Source organism: Oncorhynchus tshawytscha, linkage group LG07 (assembly GCF_018296145.1).
Source record: "Oncorhynchus tshawytscha isolate Ot180627B linkage group LG07, Otsh_v2.0, whole genome shotgun sequence".
Taxonomy (NCBI): Eukaryota; Metazoa; Chordata; class Actinopteri; order Salmoniformes; family Salmonidae; genus Oncorhynchus; species Oncorhynchus tshawytscha.
Window position 1 is genome coordinate 53,804,582 of NC_056435.1, and position 25,704 is coordinate 53,830,285.

The 25,704-nt window shown below is 42.5% G+C and overlaps 1 protein-coding gene across 1 annotated transcript in view; it reads left to right on the plus strand.

The window, feature by feature from the left end:
- Window positions 1–11,110, plus strand: part of LOC112255307 (receptor-type tyrosine-protein phosphatase gamma-like) — a 226,989-nt gene extending 215,879 nt beyond the window's left edge. The window contains exons 15-29 of the mRNA XM_042324621.1: window positions 1,984–2,075; window positions 4,811–4,907; window positions 4,999–5,081; window positions 5,255–5,389; window positions 5,875–6,009; window positions 6,528–6,700; window positions 6,921–7,056; window positions 7,247–7,393; window positions 7,614–7,707; window positions 8,003–8,079; window positions 8,487–8,615; window positions 8,740–8,886; window positions 9,190–9,332; window positions 9,415–9,550; window positions 9,791–11,110. Of these exons, the coding sequence (XP_042180555.1) occupies window positions 1,984–2,075; window positions 4,811–4,907; window positions 4,999–5,081; window positions 5,255–5,389; window positions 5,875–6,009; window positions 6,528–6,700; window positions 6,921–7,056; window positions 7,247–7,393; window positions 7,614–7,707; window positions 8,003–8,079; window positions 8,487–8,615; window positions 8,740–8,886; window positions 9,190–9,332; window positions 9,415–9,550; window positions 9,791–9,937 (1,871 nt within the window). The 3' untranslated portion in view covers window positions 9,938–11,110. The remainder of the gene's footprint in view (window positions 1–1,983; window positions 2,076–4,810; window positions 4,908–4,998; window positions 5,082–5,254; window positions 5,390–5,874; window positions 6,010–6,527; window positions 6,701–6,920; window positions 7,057–7,246; window positions 7,394–7,613; window positions 7,708–8,002; window positions 8,080–8,486; window positions 8,616–8,739; window positions 8,887–9,189; window positions 9,333–9,414; window positions 9,551–9,790) is intronic.
- The last annotated feature ends 14,594 nt before the right edge of the window (window positions 11,111–25,704 follow it).

Sequence of the window (25,704 nt, forward strand, 5' to 3'; positions counted from 1 at the left end):
ATGTCCACATGTGGGTCTTTCTAAGTGTGATATGTCCACATGTGGGTCTTTCTAAGTGTGATATGTCCACATGTGGGTCTTTCTAAGTGTGATATGTCCACATGTGGGTCTTTCTAAGTGTGATATGTCCACATGTGTGTCTTTCTAAGTGTGATATGTCCACATGTGTGTCTTTCTAAGTGTGATATGTCCACATGTGTGTCTTTCTAAGTGTGATATGTCCACATGTGTGTCTTTCTAAGTGTGATATGTCCACATTTGTGTCTTTCTAAGTGTGGTATGTCCACATGTGTGTCTTTCTAAGTGTGATATGTCCACATGTGGGTCTTTCTAAGTGTGATATGTCCACATGTGGGTCTTTCTAAGTGTGATATGTCCACATTTGTGTCTTTCTAAGTGTGATATGTCCACATGTGTGTCTTTCTAAGTGTGATATGTCCACATTTGTGTCTTTCTAAGTGTGATATGTCCACATTTGTGTCTTTCTAAGTGTGATATGTCCACATTTGTGTCTTTCTAAGTGTGATATGTCCACATGTGTGTCTTTCTAAGTGTGATATGTCCACATTTGTGTCTTTCTAAGTGTGATATGTCCACATTTGTGTCTTTCTAAGTGTGATATGTCCACATGTGTGTCTTTCTAAGTGTGATATGTCCACATTTGTGTCTTTCTAAGTGTGATATGTCCACATGTGTCTTTCTAAGTGTGATATGTCCACATTTGTGTCTTTCTAAGTGTGATATGTCCACATTTGTGTCTTTCTAAGTGTGATATGTCCACATTTGTGTCTTTCTAAGTGTGATATGTCCACATTTGTGTCTTTCTAAGTGTGATATGTCCACATGTGTGTCTTTCTAAGTGTGATATGTCCACATGTGTCTTTCTAAGTGTGATATGTCCACATTTGTGTCTTTCTAAGTGTGATATGTCCACATTTGTGTCTTTCTAAGTGTGATATGTCCACATTTGTGTCTTTCTAAGTGTGATATGTCCACATTTGTGTCTTTCTAAGTGTGATATGTCCCATTGTGTGTCTTTCTAAGTGTGATATGTTGTGTCTTTCTAAGTGTGATATGTCCACATTTGTGTCTTTCTAAGTGTGATATGTCCACATGTGTGTCTTTCTAAGTGTGATATGTCCACATGTGTGTCTTTCTAAGTGTGATATGTCCACATGTGGGTCTTTCTAAGTGTGGTATGTCCACATGTGTGTCTTTCTAAGTGTGATATGTCCACATGTGTGTCTTTCTAAGTGTGATATGTCCACATTTGTGTCTTTCTAAGTGTGATATGTCCACATGTGGGTCTTTCTAAGTGTGGTATGTCCACATGTGTGTCTTTCTAAGTGTGATATGTCCACATGTGTGTCTTTCTAAGTGTGATATGTCCACATTTGTGTCTTTCTAAGTGTGATATGTCCACATGTGTGTCTTTCTAAGTGTGATATGTCCACGTGTGTCTTTCTAAGTGTGATATGTCCACATGTGTGTCTTTCTAAGTGTGATATGTCCACATTTGTGTCTTTCTAAGTGTGATATGTCCACATTTGTGTCTTTCTAAGTGTGATATGTCCACATGTGTGTCTTTCTAAGTGTGATATGTCCACGTGTGTCTTTCTAAGTGTGATATGTCCACATGTGTGTCTTTCTAAGTGTGATATGTCCACATTTGTGTCTTTCTAAGTGTGATATGTCCACATGTGTGTCTTTCTAAGTGTGATATGTCCACATTTGTGTCTTTCTAAGTGTGATATGTCCACATGTGTGTCTTTCTAAGTGTGATATGTCCACATGTGTGTCTTTCTAAGTGTGATATGTCCACATTTGTGTCTTTCTAAGTGTGATATGTCCACATGTGTGTCTTTCTAAGTGTGATATGTCCACATGTGTGTCTTTCTAAGTGTGATATGTCCACATGTGTGTCTTTCTAAGTGTGATATGTCCACATGTGGGTCTTTCTAAGTGTGGTATGTCTTCCTACAGATGACATGGATGCCATCCCTGTCAGGCAGTTCATCAAACACATCATGGAACTCTACTCCAACAACTTGCACGGGTTCTCTGAGGAGTTTGAGGTAGGAAGTAACACAATACATTTTGATCTCTCAGCCTTTCTCCGATTGTTGAGGGGGAGTGTGTGTCTGTGAGTCTATGATATTCAGGTTTATGTTGTCTGTGTGTGTAGTTGTGTACAGTACTGCCTATGTCTGTGAGTGTGTAGGTGTGTACATTACTGCCTATGTCTGTGAGTGTGTAGGTGTGTACAGTACTGCCTATGTTTGTGTAAACACTATGACGTGTACAGGGCATGTGCAGTATGTATACTGAAAAAATATATAAATACAACGATTTGACTGATTTACAGTTCATTTCAGGAAATCAGTCAATTAAAAGAAATCCATTAGGCCCTAATCTATAGATTTCACATGACTGGGCAGGAGCGCAGCATAGGCCCACCCACTGGGGAGCCAGGCCCAGCCAATTCAAATGAGTTCTTCCCCACAAAAGGGCTTTATTACAGACAGAAATACTCCTCAGTGTCATCAGCAGTCCGGGCGGCTGGTCTCAAAGGATCCCGCAGGTGAAGGAGCCGGATATGGAGCTCCTGGGCTGGTGTGGTTACACGTGGTCTGCGGTTGTGAGGACGGTTGGACCTACTGCCAAATTCTCTAAAATGACATTGGAGGCAGTTTATGAGAGAGAAATTAACATGAAATTATCTGGCAACAGCTCTGGTGGACATTCCTGTAGTCAGCATGCCAATTACATGCTCCCTCAACTTGAGACATCTGTGGCATTGTGTTGTGTGATGAAACTGCACATTTTGGAGTGTCCTTTTTATTTTCCTCAGCACAAGGTGTACCTGTGTAATGATCATGCCGTTTAAAAATCTTCTTGATACGCCACACCTCTCAGGTGGTTGGATTATCTTGGAAAAAGAGAAATCCTCACTAACAGGGATGTAAACAAATTTGTGCACAAAATCTGAGAGAAATAAGCTTTTCGTGCGTATGGAACATTTCTGGGATCTTTTATTTCACCTCATGAAACATGGGACCAACACTTTACATTTTACGTGTATTTTTGTTCAGTGTATTTATACTGAAAGAAGTGTGTGTTGTGGAGCAGATGGCTGAGTGTGAGGCAGGTTAATTAACAGTCTAGTTGCTGGTTGGCTGGACAGGAACACACTGTCTCTGTGATCAGGTGGAGGCTCAAAGCTAACACTTCTCCAGAGGGAACACACTGCACGCACTGCACACAGACACACAGACGCACACAGGTGGGTGCAGGTGAACCTACATTATTCATACTATGTCAATCAAACAGAGTACAGACATACAGCCGCAACACTAGGCTAATTGTCCCAGATGTATGGATTAGAGGTCGACTGATTAATCAGATTGGCCGATTAATTAGGGCCGATTTCAAGTTTTCATAACAATCAGAAATCGGTATTTTTGGGCACCGATTTGCCTATTATTTTTTTTATACAAATTTAACTAATCAAGTCAGTTAAGAACATTCTTATTTTCAATGACGGCCTAGGAACGGTGGGTTAACTGCCTTGTTCAGGGGCAGAACGACAGATTGTCACCTTGTCAGCTCGGGGGATCCAATCTTGCAACCTTACAGTTAACTAGTCCAACGCCATAACGACCTGCCTCTCTCTCGTTGCACTCCACAAGGAGACTGCCTGTTACGCGAATGCAGTAAGCCAAGGTAAGTTGCTAGCTAGCATTAAACTTATCTTATAAAAAACAATCAATCATAATCACTAGTTAACTACACATGGTTGAGTATATTACTAGACATTATCTAGCGTGTTTGCATATAATCTGACTGAGCATAGAAGTATCTAAGTATCTGACTGAGCGGTGGTAGGCAGAAGCAGGCGCGTAAACATTCATTCAAACAGGACTTTTGTGCGTTTTGCCAGCAGCTCTTCGTTGTGCGTCAAGCATTGCGCCGTTTATGACTTCGAGCGTATCAACTCCCGAGATGAGACTGGTGTAACCGAAGTGAAATGGCTGGCTAGTTAGTGTGCGCTAATAACGTATCAAACGTCACTCTCTCTGAGCCTTGGTGTGGTTGTTTCCCTTGCTCTGCATGGGTAACGCTGCTTCGATGCTGGCTGTTATCGTTGTGTTACTGGTTTGAACTCAGGGAGGAGCGAGGAGAGGGACGGAAGCTGTACTGTTAAACTGGCAATACTAAAGTGCCTATAAGGGCATCCAATAGTCATAGGTTAATGAAATACAAATGGTATAGAGGGAAATAGTCCTATAATTCCTATAATAATTAGAACCTAAAACTTCTTACCTGGGAATATTGAAGACTCATGTTAAAAGGAACGACCAGCTTTCATATGTTCTCATGTTCTGAGCAAGGAACTGAAACGTTAGCTTTCTTATATAGCACATATTGCACTTTTACTTTCTTCTCCAACACTTTGATTTTGCATTATTTAAACCAAATTGAAAATGTTTCATTATTTAGATGAGGCTAAATTGATTTTATTGATGTATTATATTAAGTTAAAATAAGTGTTCATTCAGTATTGTTGTAATTGTTATTGTTACAAATAAACAAATAAATCGTCCAATTAATCGGTATCGGCTCTTTGGTCCTCCAATAATCGGTATCGGCGCTGAAAAATCATAATCGGTCGACCTCTAGTATGGATACACACACAACTATACAAACCGTAAGATAATAATATATTTCAAACATATCAGACCATTTGATATTAACTGATCAGACCATTTGCTGTTTGAAAAATAAATAGTTTTGACCCCTCTCTCCCTAGGAGGTTCAGCGTTGTACGGTGGACCTTAAGATCACTGCAGAACATTCCAATCATCCTGACAACAAGCACAAAAACAGATACATCAACATCGTGGCCTGTAAGTCAACACTGACAGCCTGTTATATTCATGTGTGATGTTAAAAAGGCAATGCAGAATGAGATTAATATTCCTTTCATCTATCTCCCAGACGATCACAGTAGGGTGAAGTTACGACCCCTGGCTGGCAAGGATGCTAAACACAGTGACTACATGAACGCTAACTATGTAGATGTAGGTCAACCAACTGCTTTAGATGTATTTAGTTGCTATTCTAAGTGTTTTTATGTATGCTGTGTTCTCTTTCTCTGTCATTTTATATGCTCTTGTACTCACCTTATGTGTACTGTACTTGGGCTCTGTGTGAGTGTACTATTGTCACTCAGCCCCTCGTCTCCTCTCAACAGGGTTACAACCATCCCAAGGCCTACATCGCCGCCCAGGGCCCTCTCAAGTCCACGTTCGAGGACTTCTGGAGGATGGTGTGGGAACAGAACACCGGTATCATCGTCATGATCACCAACCTGGTAGAGAAAGGAAGGGTAGGTGGTCTCTCTCTGACTGTTGGTGTTACTGTTGTCTTTCACAATGGATGATATACAGCTGGCTTTTAAAGAGCGTATCATATTGTTGTTTGACAGGGAAGTTAAGATTAATACTGTTGTCTTTTTCAGAGAAGATTAGATTAATACTGTTGTCTTTTTCAGAGAAGATTTGATTAATACTGTTGTCTTTTTCAGAGAAGATTAGATTAATACTGTTGTCTTTTTCAGAGAAGATTAGATTAATACTGTTGTCTTTTTCAGAGAAGATTAGATTAATACTGTTGTCTTTTTCAGAGAAGATTAGATTAATACTGTTGTCTTTTTCAGAGAAGATTAGATTAATACTGTTGTCTTTTTCAGAGAAGATTAAAACTGTTGTCTTTTTCAGAGAAGATTAGATTAATACTGTTGTCTTTTTCAGAGAAGATTAGATTAATACTGTTGTCTTTTTCAGAGAAGATTAATACTGTTGTCTTTCACAGAGAAAATGTGACCAATACTGGCCCACAGAGAGCAGTGAGGAGTATGGCAACATTGTGGTGACTCTAAAGAGTACTAAAGTTCACGCCTGTTACACACTGAGACAATTCCTCATACGGAACACCAAAGTCAAAAAGGTATGTCCCAGTGCTACAATACCCGTACAGTACGTCTACAGTACTACTGAGATGTTTGTCCATAGTGCTTGTGTTGGGGACACCTCCGCTTAGGGCTGCTTTCCCCGGACACACATTAAACCCAGTCCTGGATAAAATCACTAAGAATCATGTTCAATAGAAATCCTCCATTGAAATTGTTTTTGGACTAGGCCTAAGGAAATTGTTTTTGGACTAGGCCTAAGGAAATTGTTTTTGGACTAGGCCTAAGGAAATTGTTTTTGGACTAGGCCTAAGGAAATTGTTTTTGGACTAGGCCTAAGGAAATTGTTTTTGGACTAGGCCCAAGGAAATTGTTTTTGGACTAGGCCTAAGGAAGTCGTTTTTGGACTAGGCCTAAGGAAATTGTTTTTGGACTAGGCCTAAGGAAATTGGCCCTTTAGCCAGCAGGTCTTCCCTTGTGTGCCTTATTCTTTCGTATCTGCCAAGTGGACATACTCCAGCCAGTTCAATCTTAAATGTCATCCATGTTGTTTCAGGGTCAGAAGGGCAACCCGAAGGGGCGTCAGAACGAGCGGATGGTGATCCAGTATCACTACACCCAGTGGCCTGACATGGGCGTTCCGGAATACACCCTACCTGTCCTCACCTTTATAGGGCGCTCCTCTGCAGCACGCGCACCTGGCATGGGCCCTGTTCTAGTGCACTGCAGGTACAATAGCTCTCTCGAAAAATGATGTTCTCTAAACATGGATTACGCCCATGTTTACTGCAGAGAGGGCAATGCTCTATCCTAGTGCACAAAATCATCTTCCTCATCATAAGAAGTAATCAGAAACACCACTAGTTTTCATTGATTACGATCAGTAATACAGCTCCTTCTATGGGTCTCCTGTGGTAGTTAGTAGGTAACATGTGTTTTGGTTGTGTAGTGCTGGAGTCGGGAGGACGGGTACGTACATCGTCCTCGACAGCATGCTGCAGCAGATCAAAGACAAAAGCACAGTCAACGTCTGGGGCTTTCTCAAACACATCCGCACACAACGCAACTACCTGGTCCAGACAGAGGTGTGTGTGTTTGTGTGTGTGACAAATGACACCTCCGATAAACCTACAAAGTTCATACAGCTACAGTAACTGCCGAAGGGAATGTCATCTCCTACACAATGTTACACTAGCTAGAGAGATCTCCTCCATAAGCTCAGTGGTTCTCTCCAGTCTAATTCCTCCTCCCTCTGCCCTTCCCCTTGGACTATAGGAGCAGTATGTGTTCATCCATGATGCCCTGATGGAGGCCATCCTGGGCAGTGAGACAGAGGTACCCGCCTGGCAGCTCCATGGTTACGTCAACAGCATCCTCACCCCCGGCCTGGGGGGCCGCACCCGCCTCGACAAGCAGTTCAGGGTATGATGAACCCCAGCCTCCTTTGGTGTAGCATAGTGTAGTTCGTACTGTATGTCTTTCAAACTATAAGGAACAGAGCCTTTTAGAGACTCCATAGTTGAAGGACTACAGTGTACTGAACACTGTAATACATGTCACATACACACATAATAAACATTAAACCCGTTCGTGGTGAGGTTTTCTATCTCACAGCACGGTCTTGCTACCTCTATCTCTCCAGCTGCTGACCCAGAGTAACGGCAGCTTCGTGGAGTGTTTCAGCGCCCAGAAAGACTGCAACAAGGAGAAGAACCGCAACTCCTCAGTAGTTCCATGTGAGGACAGTATTTCTATAGATACTATCCTAGGCTACATTATCAATTACCCTGTTAATTCCCCATCATCTACTGCACTGAGTGAGATAATGAGGTGTCATGCTTTGCCAGGTCACCCCGAGACATTATAGAAAGAGTTTGAGTTTATTTACCCGGCCATGTTATTATGCCATAGAGAAAGTGCTTTAGTTGCCACAGCAACAATTACTGTATGTTCATTATTATCTAGTACTGTATCATGGCACCCTAACGCCGTGGGTGTGATTGAATGCATGTATTTTTTCTCCCGCTCTAGCGGAACGAGCTCGTGTAGGACTGGCCCCTCTCCCTGGAATGAAAGGCACAGACTATATCAATGCCTCCTACATAATGGTATGATACTGCTATACCGCACACACCACACAATGCTCACCACACACACTCTGTCTAATGATATCTTCTGTTCCCTTGATGATTATAATTACTCTGCATTTCAAACTGTTATTGTGTGAAGCCTCTTACTGAATAATAGTCAATTATGTATTATAAGGAATAATTAATACTGAGAAATTGAGACAAGGGCCTGTACACAGTACTCATCACATTCCGACCGTAACTTTTTAAAACTCATTTAGATCAAATGTAAAACCTAACGGACACAATAGACACAAAACCCAACAGACACCTTCTGATGTTTAGACAACGTAAAAGTAATTGGGTAATCATGTTATAGAAGATTTTCTGAGTTGTTGACTATGTATGAGTGCTTACATATTGATCTTCAACCATGGGCCACGCAGGGTTACTACAGGAGTAATGAGTTCATCATTACCCAGCATCCTTTACCCCACACCACCACAGACTTCTGGAGAATGATCTGGGACCACAATGCCCAAATCATCGTCATGCTTGCAGACAACCATGGTTTGGTGAGTAGAGTAGCTGGCCAGAAGGTTACAACATTTAGTCAAGTAGCGCTCTACTGTTCTCGCCTGGTTACACACACATACATTACACACATCTAACCTGTATGTCTGCTGTATGTGTATTTAGGCTGAGGATGAGTTTGTGTACTGGCCGAGCAGAGAGGAGGCAATGAACTGCCTAGCTTTCACCGTCACCCTGATCAGCAAGGACAGACTGTGTCTCTCCAACGAAGAACAGATCATCATCCACGACTTCATCTTGGAGGCCACGCAGGTACAGTAACCCTTCACCGTTGACCTTTCACAAGTAAACTCTCACCTGTGTGAGTGTATAAAACCCTCTCAGACCCTGTCATACCTGTACGCAGATGGCAGGGCCATGTGTGTCCCAGAGTGATCCTTCAAGCTAGATAGGAAAGTAGTATTTGAATACATTTAGAAGTTAATTATTCCCATTAATACAAACTACGTGTCATCAGATGGGCTTTAGCTAAACTACAGTGCTGGCCTGAGGTAGCGGTACTGTATATTCAGTGTCCTAGTTGTCTGTCTTGTCTAATATCTCTCCCTCTAACAGGATGACTATGTCCTGGAGGTGAGACATTTCCAGTGCCCTAAATGGCCCAACCCCGATGCCCCTCTCAGCGGTACCTTTGAGCTCATCAACGTCATCAAAGAGGAGGCTATGACCCGAGACGGACCCACCATTATACACGATGAGTAAGTGTGTGTGTCGGCATGCATGTATTGGTATATCAGGAGTATGTATGTGTGTTAACATGTCCCTCCATGTCCCTGGTAGATTTGGGGCAGTGTCTGCAGGGACTCTGTGTGCCCTCACCACCTTGTCTCAGCAGTTGGAGAGTGAAGGGGCTGTGGATGTCTATCAGGTGGCTAAGATGATCAACCTCATGAGGCCGGGAGTCTTCACAGACATAGTGAGTTCACCCATGACCCAGTCAGAAGGTTTGGTGCTGTCAGGCTTCAATAATCGCCAATAAGCAATAACTTTTTTAACTTAAGCAAAATCTCCAGTCAGTCATAGGAACAAATATCACTTGGTGGTTGTCATTGCTCATTCTGACATGTCAACAATCTTAGAATAGACCTAGAAGTATCATTTAAAGTTGTAACATTTGTCTCTCTGTCTTCCTCTCTCCCTGTGCGTCTGTCTCCAGGAGCAGTACCAGTACCTGTACAAGGCCATGCTGAGCCTGGTGAGCAGCAGAGACAGTGGGATCAGCCCCATCTACATGGACACTAATGGAGTGGTGGTCATCATTGACCAATCAGATCCTGCTGAGAGCATGGAGTCGCTGGTCTGACTGGTCTCTGATATGACTGGTCTGACTGGTTACTGGTCTGACTGACCACACCATCATCCGAAGGCACTTCATTTGTACAACTCTGAGGAACAAAGAGAACTTTGGCGGACTTTCCTTGAGGCCTTTTTAGCCAGAAATATTGGTTAAATGAATAACCTGATTACTTTTGTACACTGATATAAACTTTTTTGATATTTATTTTTTTCTTCATAATTGTTTGTCTTAATTGTTATCCTGCTGAGAGTTGTTAACTGTTACATTGTTTCACGTGAGGAAAAAGAAAGCGTCTCTGTCCAGTTTACACTACACTGTCGGTGTTACTGCCTAAAACCCCGTTAGATAATGCAGTACCATTAACGAGACCCTGGCTCCACTGTACTCTACACTCATTGGATCTCTTTGGATTGTGGCAAAGAACAGACTTTAGCTTCAATGAATGAAGAATGAGGACCAAGGACAACCCTGAAGGTCAACATGATCCAGTCCAATAGATTTCTCAATACAGATTATCAGAGTTCAGTGTATGACAGTACAGCTCACTTAACAAGCATTGCAACACATCGGGTCAACTCTTCGGTAAGACTTTATTGTCGTAGTCTGTCTGTAGATGCTCTACAGGTTTATCAGTAAGATTTCAACTCTACTAGCCCTAACCCTTATCCTAAATTTAACCCTTACCCTAAACCTTATTCTATACCTGACTCTGACCGTAACCTTAGCAAGCAGTTGCTTATCAACAGATCGTTTGTTGAGGGTATGCCCATCTGTAGTCCATCTGTAGATGCTCTATCAGGACTATCCAAATAAAGTATACCCAACGCTTCTTATTCAGTAAAACCCACCTTATCCCAGGAGCATTTATAATCTGTAGATTATACATGCTATTCCTTTATTACCCAAATATCTCTATTCTATTTGTAAATTGTACCCATTACTTAGATTTTTTTAAAGTGGTATTACAACAACTACTGTGAACATTCATTGCTTTATATTACGATTTCTATTGTTTTGTAATCCATATGAATATATACTTGATCATATTAAGCAGCTGGTTTTGTATACTCTGTCATTCCTCCTCTCGCCTTGTGTGGATTGGTGCTTGGACACACTGAGACCCATATTGTCAATTTTGTTTTAATAAATGATACTAGTTAGTTTCTAAACCCAGGTCTACATGTGACTCGTCTGGCATCAATTGTTCCATTACAACAGAGTTTACGTCATATTAAACACGGCTTTCATTTTACCATATGAATGGAGTTCTTGGTCTAAACATAATCTGGAGGGTGAAGTGTTTTACTGTCATTATAACCAAAGACATGGTTGAAAATTGCAACAAAGTTGTTTGCCCAAAATGTAAACAAGTGTCACATGAAGCTTTTATCCTAAAACCCAGTCCAATGTGTCAGTCCATACTGCTCCATGTTGTTTAAACTGGGCTAAAATAGGTTGTTTTTATCTAACGCCTACACCAAACCACAATATGTACTTTACCCATCTATACTGTATCCTGTAGCTGTACCCTGTACTGATACATACATCTACTTTACCCATATATACTGTATCCTGTAGCTGTACCCTGTACTGATACATACATGCTGTATTTTCCTATTTGTTCCTATTTTTTGCTCTTCTCTCTCAACGAGTATCTTGTTAAATGAAGTCACAACTCTCCAACATTTGAAGAAAAGTCCTGACTTACTATGGCTGCATTTACACAGGCTGCCTAACTCTTTTGACCAATCCTAGATTTTTTTTTACATCAGATCTTTTTCAGATCTGATTGGTCGAAAGACCAATTAGTGAAAAAAATATCAGAATAGCACTGCCTGTGTAAACACAGCCTACATGCTCATTTGTCACGAAATGGTTATTGGCAGCAAAACATTTTTTTTGCCTGTAACTATTATTGTTATTATTAACTTTATGCTTTATACATATTTCATTTATAACAGTGTAATTTGCTATTTCAAGGTCATGTACATATTTACTTCAAGGACCAATCTTCTTGGAAGTTATAATCTATGCTGTGTGATCATCATAGACCTTTATATTTTCATATTAAGCTTTTTTCTTTAACATTATCCTACTCTCACTCATTGCATTTGTGGAGAGTATGTAGGAATTAAGGGCTCTATTCAATCTGTGTGGCAGAAGTTCAGCGTTACAACTTGATAGAAATTTAAAGGCAATGTTCCAGCGTTAGCGGAGACTGCATTCACGGAAACGCTGCATTTCGGAAATGACCTTTACATTTCTATAACACAATCTGTAAGGCTTCAGCGAATAGAGCCCCAAGGCTCCAAATAAACATGTAGACCGACATCACATTCCAGCACAAGTCCATTACTGCATCTAAAATAGCACCCTATTCTCTATATAGCGCCATACTTTTGGGCTCCTGAGTGGCACAGCATTCTAAGGCACTGCATCTCAGTGCTAGAGGCGTCACTACAGACCCTGGTTCGATTCCAGGCTGTATCACAACCGGCCGTGATTGGGAGTCCCATAGGGATTTTGTTCTTAGCTGACTTGCCTAGTTCAATAGAGGTTAAATCAAATAAAATACTTTTGGTGAAAAAGAGTGCACTATATAGGGAATAAGGTACCATGATTATTTTTTTGTTCTGTCTGGGTAAAGAATGTTATTACTCCCCTTTTGAATATCAGACCAATTTGTGCTATGGATGGAAAACATCCAGGGAGTCACTGAGTAAAGTTTGCTGACTCAATCCATCTAAGCAAGTTCAGCATTCATTCTATTTTGTAAACTTGAAGATAAAGAAATGTTTTTTCCATTTATTATATTCTGTCATTGTATGATTGTACCATGGTGTTGCATTACTATGGTACTGTTATATGATATCATGTTATTGAAGTTTAATAGTGCTATTTAATACGTAAATTGTATTGCTATACATTAAATAAAGTATTGGTTTTGATGTACTTCAACCTGGTGTTGTGTATTTGTCAGATTGACCAAAGTATAAGGCAAGGTTTGAATTGGGTTGTGTCACGTTCTGACCATAGTTCTTTTGTGTTTTCTTTGTTTTAATGTTGGTCAGGACGTGAGCTGAGTGAGCATTCTATGTTGTATGTCTAGTTTGTCTTTCTATGTTTGGCCTGATATGGTTCTCAATCAGAGGCAGGTGTTAGTCATTGTCTCTGATTGGGAACCATATTTAGGTAGCCTGTTTTGTGGGTGGTTGTCTTCTGTCTTTGTGTCTAAGCACCAGATAGGACTGTTTTGGGTTTTTCCCCCCACATCTGTTGTTTTGTAGTGTTCACGTTTGTTGTCCTTATTAAAAATGTTGAACACTAACCACGCTGCATTTTGGTCCTCCTCTCCTTCAACGGAAGAAAACCGTTACAGGTTGTACTGTTATCAAATACAATTTTAATTGTCACATGCTTTGTAAATACTGTTGAAGTCGGAAGTATACATACACCTTAGCCAACTACATTTCAACTCAATTTTTCACAAATCCTGACATTCAATCCCAGTAAACATTCCCTGTTTTAGGTCAGTTAGGATCACCACTTTATTTTAATGTGAGATGTCAGAATAACAGTAGAGTGATTTATTTCAGCTTTTATTTATTTCATCACATTCCCAGTGGGTCAGAAGTTTACATACCCCCAATTAGTATTTGGTAGCATTGCCTTTAAATTGTTTAACTTGGGTCAAACGTTTCGGGTAGCCTTCCACAAGCTTCCCACAATAAGTTGGGTGAATTTTGGCCCATTCCTCCTGACAAAGCTGGTGTAACTGAGTCAGGTTTGTAGGCCTCCTTGCTTACACACACACTTTTTCAGTTCTGCCCACAAATTTTCTAAAGGATTGAGGTCAGGGCTTTGTGATGGCCACTCCAATACCTTGACTTTGTTGTCCTTAAGCCATTTTGACACAACTTTGGAAGTATGCTTGGGTCATTGTCCATTTGGAAGACACATTTGCGACCAAGCTTTTAGTTCCTGACTGATGTTTTGAAATGTTGCTTCAATATATCCACAATTGTCCTTTCCTCATGATGCCATCTATTTTGTGAAGTGCACCAGTCCCTCCTGCAGCAAAGCACACCCACAACATGATGCTGCCACCCCCGTACTTCACGGTTGGGATGGTGTTCTTCGGCTTGCAAGCCTCGCCCTTTTTCCTCCAAACAAATTGATGGTCATTATGGCCAAACAGTTCTATTTTTGTTTCATCAGACCAGAGGACATTTCTCCAAAAAGTATGATCTTTGTCCCCATGTGCAGTTGCAAACCGTAGTCTGGCTTTTTTATGGCAGTTTTGGAGCAGTGTCGATATAGGACTCGTTTTACTGTGTCTATAGATACTTTTGTACCTGTTTCTTCCAGCATCTTCACAAGGTCCTTTGCTGTTGTTCTGGGATTGATTTGCACTTTTTGCACCAAAGTATGTTTATCTCTAGGAGACACATCTCTTTCCTGAGCGGTATGACAGCTGCGTGGTCCCATGGTTTTTATACTTGCGTATTCATGTTTGTACAGATGAACGGGGTACCTTCAAGCATTTGGAAATTGCTCCCAAGGATGGTTTTGGCTGATTTCTTTTGATTTTCCCATGAAGTCAAGCTAAGAGGCACTAAGTTTGAAGGTAGGCCTTGATATACATCCACAGGTACACCTCCAATTGACTAAAATTATGTCAATTAGCCAATCAGAAGCTTCTAAACCCATGACATCATTTTGGTGAATTTTCCAAGCTGTTTAAAGGCACAGTCAACTTAGTGTATGTAAACTTCTGACGCACTGGAATTGTGACACAGTGAATTAAGTGAAATACTCTGTCTGTAAATAATTGTTGGAAAAATAACCTGTGTCATGCACAAAGTAGATGTCCTAACCGACTTGCCAAAACTATAGTTTATTAACAAGAAATGTGTAGAATGGTTGAAAAACTAGTTTTAATGACTACAACCTAAGTGTATGTAAACTTCTGACTTCAACTGTAAATACACAATGAGCAACGACAGTTAGGCTATATACACGGGGTACCAGTACAGAGTCAGTGTGCAGGGGTTTGAAGAAATTGCGATAGATACAGTATGTACAGTTCATTCAGAAAGGATTCAGACCCCTTGACTTTTTCCACATTTTGTTACATTACAGCCTTATTCTAAAGTGGATTAAAATGTTTTTTCCCCTCATCAATCTATACACCATAATGACAAAGCAACAACAGGTTTTTAGAATTTTTGAAAATGTATAATAAAATACAACTGGATATATCACATTTACATAAATCAAACATATTTATATAGCCCTTCGTACATCAGCTGATATCTCAAAGTGCTGTACAGAAACCCAGCCTAAAACCCCAAACAAGCAAGCAATGCAGGTGTAGAAGCACGTTGGCTAGGAAAAACTCCCTAGAAAGGCCAAAACATAGGAAGAAACATAGAGAGGAACCAGGCTATGTGGGGTGGCAAGTCCTCTTCTGGCTGTGCCGGGTGGAGATTATAACAGAACATGGCCAAGATGTTAAAATGTTCATAAATGACCAGCATGGTCAAATAATAATAATCACAGGCAGAACAGTTGAAACTGGAGCAGCAGCACGGCATCATGTCAGGTAGTCCTGAGGCATGGTCCTAGGGCTCAGGTCCTCCGAGAGAAAGAGAGAATTAGAGAGAGCATACTTAAATTCACACAGGACACTGGATGGGACAGGAGAAGTACTCCAGATATAACAAACTGACCCTAGCCCCCCGACACACAAACTACTGCAGCATAAATACTGGAGGCTGAGACAGGAGGGGTCAGGAGACACTGTGGCCCCATCCGATGACACCCCCGGACAGGGCCAAACAGGAAGGATATAACCCCACCCACTTTGCCAAAGCACGGCCACCACACCACTAGAGGGATATCTTCAACCACCAACTTACCATCCTGATACAAGGCCGAGTATAGCCCACAAAGATCTCTGCCATGGTACAACCCAAGGGGGGGCGCCAACCCAGACAGGAAGATCACATCAGTGACTCAACCCACTCAAGTGACGCACCCCTCCTAGGGACGGTATGAAAGAGCCCTAGTAAGTCAGTGACTCAGCCCCTGTAATAGGGTTAGAGGCAGAGAATCCCAGTGGAAAGAGGGGAACCGGCCAGGCAGAGACAGCAAGGGCGGTTCATTGCTCCAGAGCCTTTCCGTTCACCTTCACACTCCTGGGCCAGACTACACTCAATCATATGACCCACTGAAGAGATGAGTCTTCAGTAAAGACTTAAAGGTTGAGACCGAGTTTGCGTCTCTCACATGGGTAGGCAGACCATTCAATAAAAATGGAGCTCTATAGGAGAAAGCCCTGCCTCCAGCTGTTTGCTTAGAAATTCTAGGGACAATTAGGAGGCCTGCGTCTTGTGACCGTAGCGTACGTGTAGGTATGTACGGCAGGACCAAATTAGAGAGATAGGTAGGAGCAAGCCCATGTAATGCTTTGTATGGTAGCAGTAAAACCTTGAAATCAGCCCTTGCCTTGACAGGAAGCCAGTGTAGTGAGGCTAGCACTGGAGTAATATGAAATTTAGAAAAAAAGTTGGTTCTAGTCAGGATTCAAGCAGCCATATTTAGCACTAACTGAAGTTTATTTAGTGCTTTATCCGGGTAGCCAGAAAGTAGAGCATTGCAGTAGTCTAACCTAGAAGTGACAAAAGTATGGATTCATTTTTCTGCATCATTTTTGGACAGAAAGTTTCTGATTTTTGCAATGGTACCTAGCTGGAAAAAAGCTGTCCTTGAAACAGTCTTGATATGTTCTTCAAAAGAGAGATCAGGGTCCAGAGTAATCCCGAGGTCCTTCATGGTTTTATTTGAGACGACTGTACAACCATTAAGATTGATTGTCAGATTCAACAGAAGATCTCTTTGTTTCTTGGGACCTAGAACAAGCATCTCTGTTTTGTCCGAGTTTAAAAGTAGAAAGTTTGCATCCATCCACTTCCTTATGTCTGAAGCACATGCTTCTAGCGAGGGCAATTTTGGGGCTTCACCATGTTTCATTGAAATGTACAGCTGTGTGTCATCTGCATAGCAGTGAAAGTTAACATTATGTTTTCGAATGACATCCCCAATAGGTAAAATATATAGTGAAAACAATAGTGGTCCTAAAACGGAACCTTGAGGAACACCAAAATTTACAGTTGATTTGTCAGAGGACAAACCATTCACAGAGACAAACTGATATCTTTCCGACAGATAAGATCTAAACCAGGCCAGAACTTGTCCGTGTAGACCAATTTGGGTTTCCAATCTCTCCAAAAGAATGTGATCGATGGTATCAAAAGCAGCACTAAGGTCTAGGAGCACGAGGACAGATGCAGAACCTGAAAGGGGGTGGAGACCAGCACAAAGACAGGTGAAACAGATCAGGGCGTGACAGGTAGTGGTAAAGTGACTATGCAACAGGAAAGATAATAGGCAGTTGTTCAAAACAACTTGGAACTCGGAAATCTCAGACTTACGACTTCAGTGCCTTCAAAATCACTGGAAACTCCGGAAAAAAAATGTGCTCCTACTGGGAAAAATCTATTTGAAAGGTCATCTAACTCGAAATTACAACTTGGGAACTCTGGCCTCTTTCTAGAGCTCTGACTTTCCGACCTGAAGATCACTGACGTCATGATTTGACCTCGTATTTTTCAGAGTTCCCAGTTGTTTTGAACGTGGCAAGTAATAGCAGCGTATGTGATGAGTGTGGAAGTGTGTGTGTGTGTTTGTGCGAATGTGTGCCTGTGTGTACGTGTTATGTGTCAGTGTGTGTATGTGTGAATATGTGGATAGAGTCCAGTGTGTACAGTGGTGTGTATTCATGGATGCCAAGGGAAGCCAGTCATCCACCAAAAATGTTCCAAGTAAAAAACATAAAAAATTATTAATTTCTTCTCTTGTGTTTCATAAATTTCCTTCAATGGGCAAGAGGATACTGAATGTATCTCACCGTAGAAAGCATCCGACCAAACAAAACTCTGTCTGACTCAGTATGTGTAGGATATCTATCTGATGCTGTCAGGTCAGAAAGAGTATGACATTGTTGCCGCCTATAGCATTGAATGCAAGGGAAGCAATGAGCATTTGGACTCCCTTGATACATTTAAAAAAAATAATAGCCAATCAGTGTTGAGCTAAACTGAGTGAGCTCAGCTGTGAATGGTCGTGGCACACCAAAAAAAGTATCAAGGGAAGCCAGTTTGGATTTGACTTCAAGCCAATCACATCACAAGCTAGCCAAATGGAATTATTGACAGAATTTTGTTTTTATTGTTGAATCTCGTTGTGTTGTTGTCCTCCGGTGTCGAGCTATTAGACATGGGATGGAGATAGGGATTTGGACCTGTGGTCTTACTTAATTGTCCCTACTAGCCAATGATTATAACGGTGATTCTGATCCAACCATAAAAGTCATACATTGTGCGTAGCAGTAAGTTGTCCTGTCTCGTGTCCCTTGTATATACCGTATATTTTTCGTTTTTTACATATTTTTCTTCGCATATCTCTTCAAAAACATTTTGCTAAACCTAAGCTTCCAAATACTCTCCTGCAACCCGCCTCACCCAATGTAGCTATTTTTCCTAAAGTATTTATATTTACTTGAACCGGAACCCCTCAACTGAAGCTAGCCAGCTAACCACCAGCTATGCTAGCGGTCTTCAGCTAACCGGTCATCAGCTAAGCTAACCTTTAGCTCGGAAAGCTCTCACCAGCTCGAACAACGCGACTCTAACCAGAGCATAACGGACCTATTTATTTTTCATCCCCGGATTCATCCCCGGATTCCCACCGCAACCGGAACATTTTTCAGCTGGATCTTCACAACTAGCTATCTAGCTAAACCGCAACCCCAGATGATTACTCCTGGCTAGCGCTTCCACCCACTTAGCGTGAAGCTAGCGTGAAGCTAGCCCGGCCAGCGCACCTGTGCTACCACCGTAGCATACTCCTGGGCTACAATACCCGGGTCCACGACCGGTCTATCGATGTCACCGCATGAAGAGGAATAAACAGACTCACCCCATCGCGACGTCCCCCCAAAGGCCAACTCTCTAGCCCTCGCTATCTCCCTGCTTGCTAAACTCGGCCTGCTAACTGCTAGCTTGTCTAGCCCCGGCCTACGAACTGTTAGCTTGTTAGCACAGGCCTGCTAACCGTCTGAATCGCCGCGTCCCAAACACGCACCGGACCCATACTCACTTTCTATCTCTTTTTGATTTTTAATCTGTTTATACCTTTCCGGAAACCTGCCTCACCCAATGTGACACGGAATCGCTATTATTTTTTATTTTTAGAACACACTCAAGAACCTCCAGAAGCTAACCAGCTAACTAGCTACAAGCTATTTAGTCATTGTTAACTTTTTTTCAACCTGGATAACACTCGCCAGTCCAGCTTCCCTGCCCCATCCACCGCTGCCCCCTGGACACTGATCTCTTGGCTACATAGCTGATGCACTTTGGACTGTCCATTAATCACGGTACTCCATTCTGCTTGTTTATGTTTTATCTGTCGGCCCCCGTTGCCTAGTCAACGCCATTTTACCTGCTGTTGTTATGCTAGCTGATTAGCTGTTGTCTCACCTACTGTTTTAGCTAGCTTTCCCAATTCAACACCTGTGATTACTGTATGCCTCGCTGTATGTCTCTCTCAAATGTCAATATGCCTTGTATACTGTTGCTCAGGTTAGTTATCATTGTTTTAGTTCACAATGGAGCCCCTAGTTCTACTCTTCATACCCCTGATACCTCCTTTGTCCCACCTCCCACACATGCGGTGACCTCACCCATTACAACCAGCATGTCCAGAGATACAACCTCTCTCATCATCACCCAGTGCCTGGGCTTACCTCCGCTGTACCCGCACCCCACCATACCCCTGTCTGCGCATTATGCCCTGAATATATTCTACCATGCCCAGAAACCTGCTCCTCTTATTCTCTGTCCCCAACGCTCTAGGCGACCAGTTTTGATAGCCTTTAGCCGCACCCTCATACTACTCCTTCTCTGTTCCGCGGGTGATGTGGAGGTAAACCCAGGCCCTGCATGTCCCCAGGCTCCCTCATTTGTTGACTTCTGTGATCGTAAAAGCCTTGGTTTCATGCATGTCAACATCAGAAGCCTCCTCCCTAAGTTTGTTTTACTCACTGCTCTAGCACACTCTGCTAACCCTGATGTCCTTGCTGTGTCTGAATCCTGGCTCAGGAAGGCCACCAAAAATTCAGAGATTTCCATACCCAACTATAACATCTTCCGTCAAGATAGATCTGCCAAAGGTGGAGGAGTTGCAGTCTACTGCAGAGATAGCCTGCAAAGTAATGTCATACTTTCCAGGTCCATACCCAAACAGTTCGAACTACTAATTTTGAAAATTACTCTCTCCAGAAATAAGTCTCTCACTGTTGCCGCCTGCTACCGACCCCCTCAGCTCCCAGCTGTGCCCTGGACACCATTTGTGAATTGATCGCCCCCATCTAGCCTCAGAGTTTGTTCTGTTAGGTGACCTAAACTGGGATATGCTTAACACCCCGCCAGTCCTACAATCTAAGCTAGATGCCCTCAATCTCACACAAATCATCAAGGAACCCACCAGGTACAACCCTAACTCTGTAAACAAGGGCACCCTCATAGACGTCATCCTGACCAACTGGCCCTCCAAATACACCTCTGCTGTCTTCAACCAGGATCTCAGCGATCACTGCCTCATTGCCTGTATCCGCTACGGAGCCGCAGTCAAACGACCACCCCTCATCACGGTCAAACGCTCCCTAAAACACTTCTGTGAGCAGGCCTTTCTAATCGACCTGGCCCGTGTATCCTGGAAGGACATCGACCTCATCCCGTCAGTTGAGGATGCCTGGTCATTCTTTAAAAGTAACTTCCTCACCATTTTAGATAAGCATGCTCCGTTCAAAAAATGCAGAACTAAGAACAGATACAGTCCTTGGTTCACCCCAGACCTGACTGCCCTCGACCAGCACAAAAACATCCTGTGGCGGACTGCAATAGCATCGAATAGTCCCTGTGATATGCAACTGTTCAGGGAAGTCCGGAACCAATACACGCAGTCAGTCAGGAAAGCTAAGGCCAGCTTCTTCAGGCAGAAGTTTGCATCCTGTAGCTCCAACTCCAAAAAGTTCTGGGACACTGTGAAGTCCATGGAGAACAAGAGCACCTCCTCCCAGCTGCCCACTGCACTGAGGCTAGGTAACACGGTCACCACCGATAAATCCATGATTATCGAAAACTTCAATAAGCATTTCTCAACGGCTGGCCATGCCTTCCGCCTGGCTACTCCAACCTCGGCCAACAGCTCCTCCCCGGCAGCTCCTCGCCCAAGCCTCTCCAAGTTCTCCTTTACCCAAATCCAGATAGCAGATGTTCTGAAAGAGCTGCAAAACCTGGACCCGTACAAATCAGCTGGGCTTGACAATCTGGACCCCCTATTTCTGAAACTATCCGCCGCCATTGTCGCAACCCCTATTACCAGCCTGTTCAACCTCTCTTTCATATCGTCTGAGATCCCCAAGGATTGAAAGCTGCCGCAGTCATCCCCCTCTTCAAAGGGGGAGACACCCTGGACCCAAACTGTTACAGACCTATATCCATCCTGCCCTGCCTATCTAAGGTCTTCGAAAGCCAAGTCAACAAACAGGTCACTGACCATCTCGAATCCCACCGTACCTTCTCCGCTGTGCAATCTGGCTTCCGAGCCGGTCACGGGTGCACCTCAGCCACACTCAAGGTACTAAACGATATCATAACCGCCATCGATAAAAGACAGTACTGTGCAGCCGTCTTCATCGACCTTGCCAAGGCTTTCGACTCTGTCAATCACCATATTCTCATCGGCAGACTCAGTAGCCTCGGTTTTTCGGATGACTGCCTTGCCTGGTTCACCAATTACTTTGCAGACAGAGTTCAGTGTGTCAAATCGGAGGGCATGCTGTCCGGTCCTCTGGCAGTCTCTATGGGGGTACCACAGGGTTCAATTCTCGGGCCGACTCTTTTCTCTGTGTATATCAATGATGTTGCTCTTGCTGCGGGCGATTCCCTGATCCACCTCTACGCAGACGACACCATTCTATATACTTTCGGCCCGTCATTGGACACTGTGCTATCTAACCTCCAAACAAGCTTCAATGCCATACAACACTCCTTCCGTGGCCTCCAACTCCTCTTAAACGCTAGTAAAACCAAATGCATGCTTTTCAACCGATCGCTGCCTGCACCCGCATGCCCGACTAGCATCACCACCCTGGATGGTTCCGACCTTGAATATGTGGACATCTATAAGTACCTAGGTGTCTGGCTAGACTGCAAACTCTCCTTCCAGACTCATATCAAACACCTCCAATCAAAAATCAAATCAAGAGTCGGCTTTCTATTCCGCAACAAAGCCTCCTTCACTCACGCCGCCAAGCTTACCCTAGTAAAACTGACTATCCTACCAATCCTCGACTTCGGCGATGTCATCTACAAAATGGCTTCCAACACTCTACTCAGCAAACTGGATGCAGTATATCACAGTGCCATCCGTTTTGTCACTAAAGCACCTTATACCACCCACCACTGCGACTTGTATGCTCTAGTCGGCTGGCCCTCGCTACATATTCGTCGCCAGACCCACTGGCTCCAGGTCATCTACAAGTCCATGCTAGGTAAAGCTCCGCCTTATCTCAGCTCACTGGTCACGATGGCAACACCCATCCGTAGCACGCGCTCCAGCAGGTGTATCTCACTGATCATCCCTAAAGCCAACACCTCATTTGGCCGCCTTTCGTTCCAGTACTCTGCTGCCTGTGACTGGAACGAATTGCAAAAATCGCTGAAGTTGGAGACTTTTATCTCCCTCACCAACTTCAAACATCAGCTATCTGAGCAGCTAACCGATCGCTGCAGCTGTACATAGTCTATTGGTAAATAGCCCACCCATTTTCACCTACCTCATCCCCATACTGTTTTTATTTATTTACTTTTCTGCTCTTTTGCACACCAATATCTCTACCTGTACATGACCATCTGATCATATATCACTCCAGTGTTAATCTGCAAAATTGTAACTATTCGTCTACCTCCTCATGCCTTTTGCACACATTGTACATTGTATATAGACTCCCCCTTTTGTTTTCTACTGTGTTATTGACTTGTTAATTTGTTTATTCCATGTGTAACTCTGTGTTGTCTGCTCACACTGCTATGCTTTATCTTGGCCAGGTCGCAGTTGTAAATGAGAACTTGTTCTCAACTAGCCTACCTGGTTAAATAAAGGTGAAATAAAAATAAAATAAATAAAAAGAGGAGGATGGCATTGGTGTGAGTAAACATGTTTGTGTACACACACACACACACACACACACACACACACACACACACACACACACACACACACACACACACACACAGAGAGAGAGAGAAATCAGTCCCATGCACAGCCACATCATGTTTATCTTACGTAGATAGGAGTAAATCATTTTTTTGTATATTTTAGTTTTCAGACTAAGCACGGGTGATTAGATAACATTGAAGTTGAAATTTTGCCGGAATAGTGGAGGCAGCTCCTATTTTCTTTTCAACTTACGATAACTCGCAGTGGTTCTAAATAAATAGTTGTTTAGTGGTCCAAAAATGTGGGAAACATAACCTTGCTTGACCATGCTGTAGGTCATGTAACTGTTTGCTACATGCAATATGTTTTGTGGACTTCACCGGACAGATGTTGCTCTCCAGTTTTGTAATGAAACAAATGTGTGGTTGAATTTATTCTGCCACTGTGTCTTCTTATTGTCTCGGCCTTAGGCCTATATATTATTCCCCGGTGATTTTACCCACGCACCGCTACTGACCGTGTGTGCATAGAGTCAAAAAGAGTTAGTGCAAAAAGGGTAAATTCAGATCGTCCGGGTAGCTATTTGGTTAAAACCTGTTATGGCAAGGCGATCCCCGAGGGGAACTCCACCCCCCCATTCAGCTGAAAAGGTGGCGCAGGAAATTCAAAAAGATTCTTTCGAAATATGTAACTTTCACACATTAACAAGTCCAATACAGCAAATGAAAGAGAAACATCTTGTTAATCTACCCATCATGTCCGATTTTTAAAATGTTTTACAGCGAAAACACAACATATATTTATGTTAAACCACCACCAAATCAAAGGAAAAACACAGCCATTTTTTCCAGCCAAAGATAGAGTCACAAAAGCAGGATTAGAGATAAAATGAATCACTGACCTTTTGAAAATCTTCATCAGATGACACTCATATGACATGTTACACAATACATTTATGTTTTGTTCGATAATATACATATTTATATCCACAAATCTCGGGTTTACATTGACGCCATTTTCAGAAATGCCTCCAAAATATCCAGAGGAATTATAGAAAGCTACGCCAGATAACAGAAATACTCATCATAAACTTTGAGTAAAGATAGATGTTCATATAATTAAAGATACACTGTTTCTTAATGCAACCTCTGTCAGATTTTTTTAAACGTTACGAAAAAAGCCTACCATGCAATAATCTGAGACAGCGCTCAGACATAAAAGTATTTCTCCGCCATTGTTGGAGTCAACAGAAATACGAAATCATAAATATTCCCTTACCTTTGATGATCTTTCATCGGAATGCAGTGCAAGGAGTCCTAGTTCCACAATAAATCGTTGCTTTGTTCCATAATGTCCAATACTAGTGTCCAATTAGCTGCATTTGCTAGCACTTTCAGCTCACGTGCCCAAAAGCTGACGCTGGTCCAGGACAACTCGCACGAAAACTTCAAAAATATATATTCCAGGTCGAATAAACTGGTCAAACTAAGTAGAGAATCAATCTTCAGGATGTTATTTTCATATATATCCAATAACGCTCCAACCGGATCATACGTTTTCATCTGCAGCCAAATGGAACAACGGTGGCACCCACAGAGAAATGCGCCACAGGGAAATTGCATTCTGCCAAGACCATGACTATTTCCCCTCCCATTCGGTCAAAGTTCACACCAGAAGCTCCATTCCACGTTCTACAGAATGAGGACATCTAGTGGAAGGCGTAGGAAGTGCTACCAGATCCATATCTTGTTTGGAAAGGAAGGGGCGATGACGTCCAATTTGACCCACATTCAGAATTTCACTTCTTGTTTGGAAGATTGCCTGCCCTATGAGTTCTGTTATACTCACAGACATAATTCAAACAGTTTTAGAAACTTCAGAGTGTTTTCTATCCAATAGTAATAATAATATGCATATATTAGCAATCTAGGACAGAGTAGGATGCAGTTCACTATGGGCACGCAATTCATCCAAAGTGAAAATATTGCCCCCTATCCTCAACAAGTTTCATTTAACAGTCATAGCTTGGGGATAGAAGCTGTTCAGGAGCATTTTGGTCCTAGACTTAGAGCACCAGAACCGTTTGCCATACCATACCAGAAAGAACCGTCTATAACTTGGTGGCTGGAGTCTTTGACAATTTTAAGGGCCTTCCTCTGACACCACCTGGTTTAGAGGTCCTGAATGGCAGGGAGTTTGGCCCCAGTGATGTACTGCGCCGTACACTCGACCCTTTGTAGCGCCTGGCGGGTGGATGTAAAGCAGTTGTCACGCCCTCTTCCCAACTGTGTTGGTGAGTTTGTACCATAATCGGTTCTTAGTGATGTGGACTATCCTCAGTTCTAGGTTTCTTCCTAGGTTCTGGCCTTTCTAGCGAGTTTTACCTAGCCATCGTGCTTCTACACCTGCATTGCTTGCTGTTT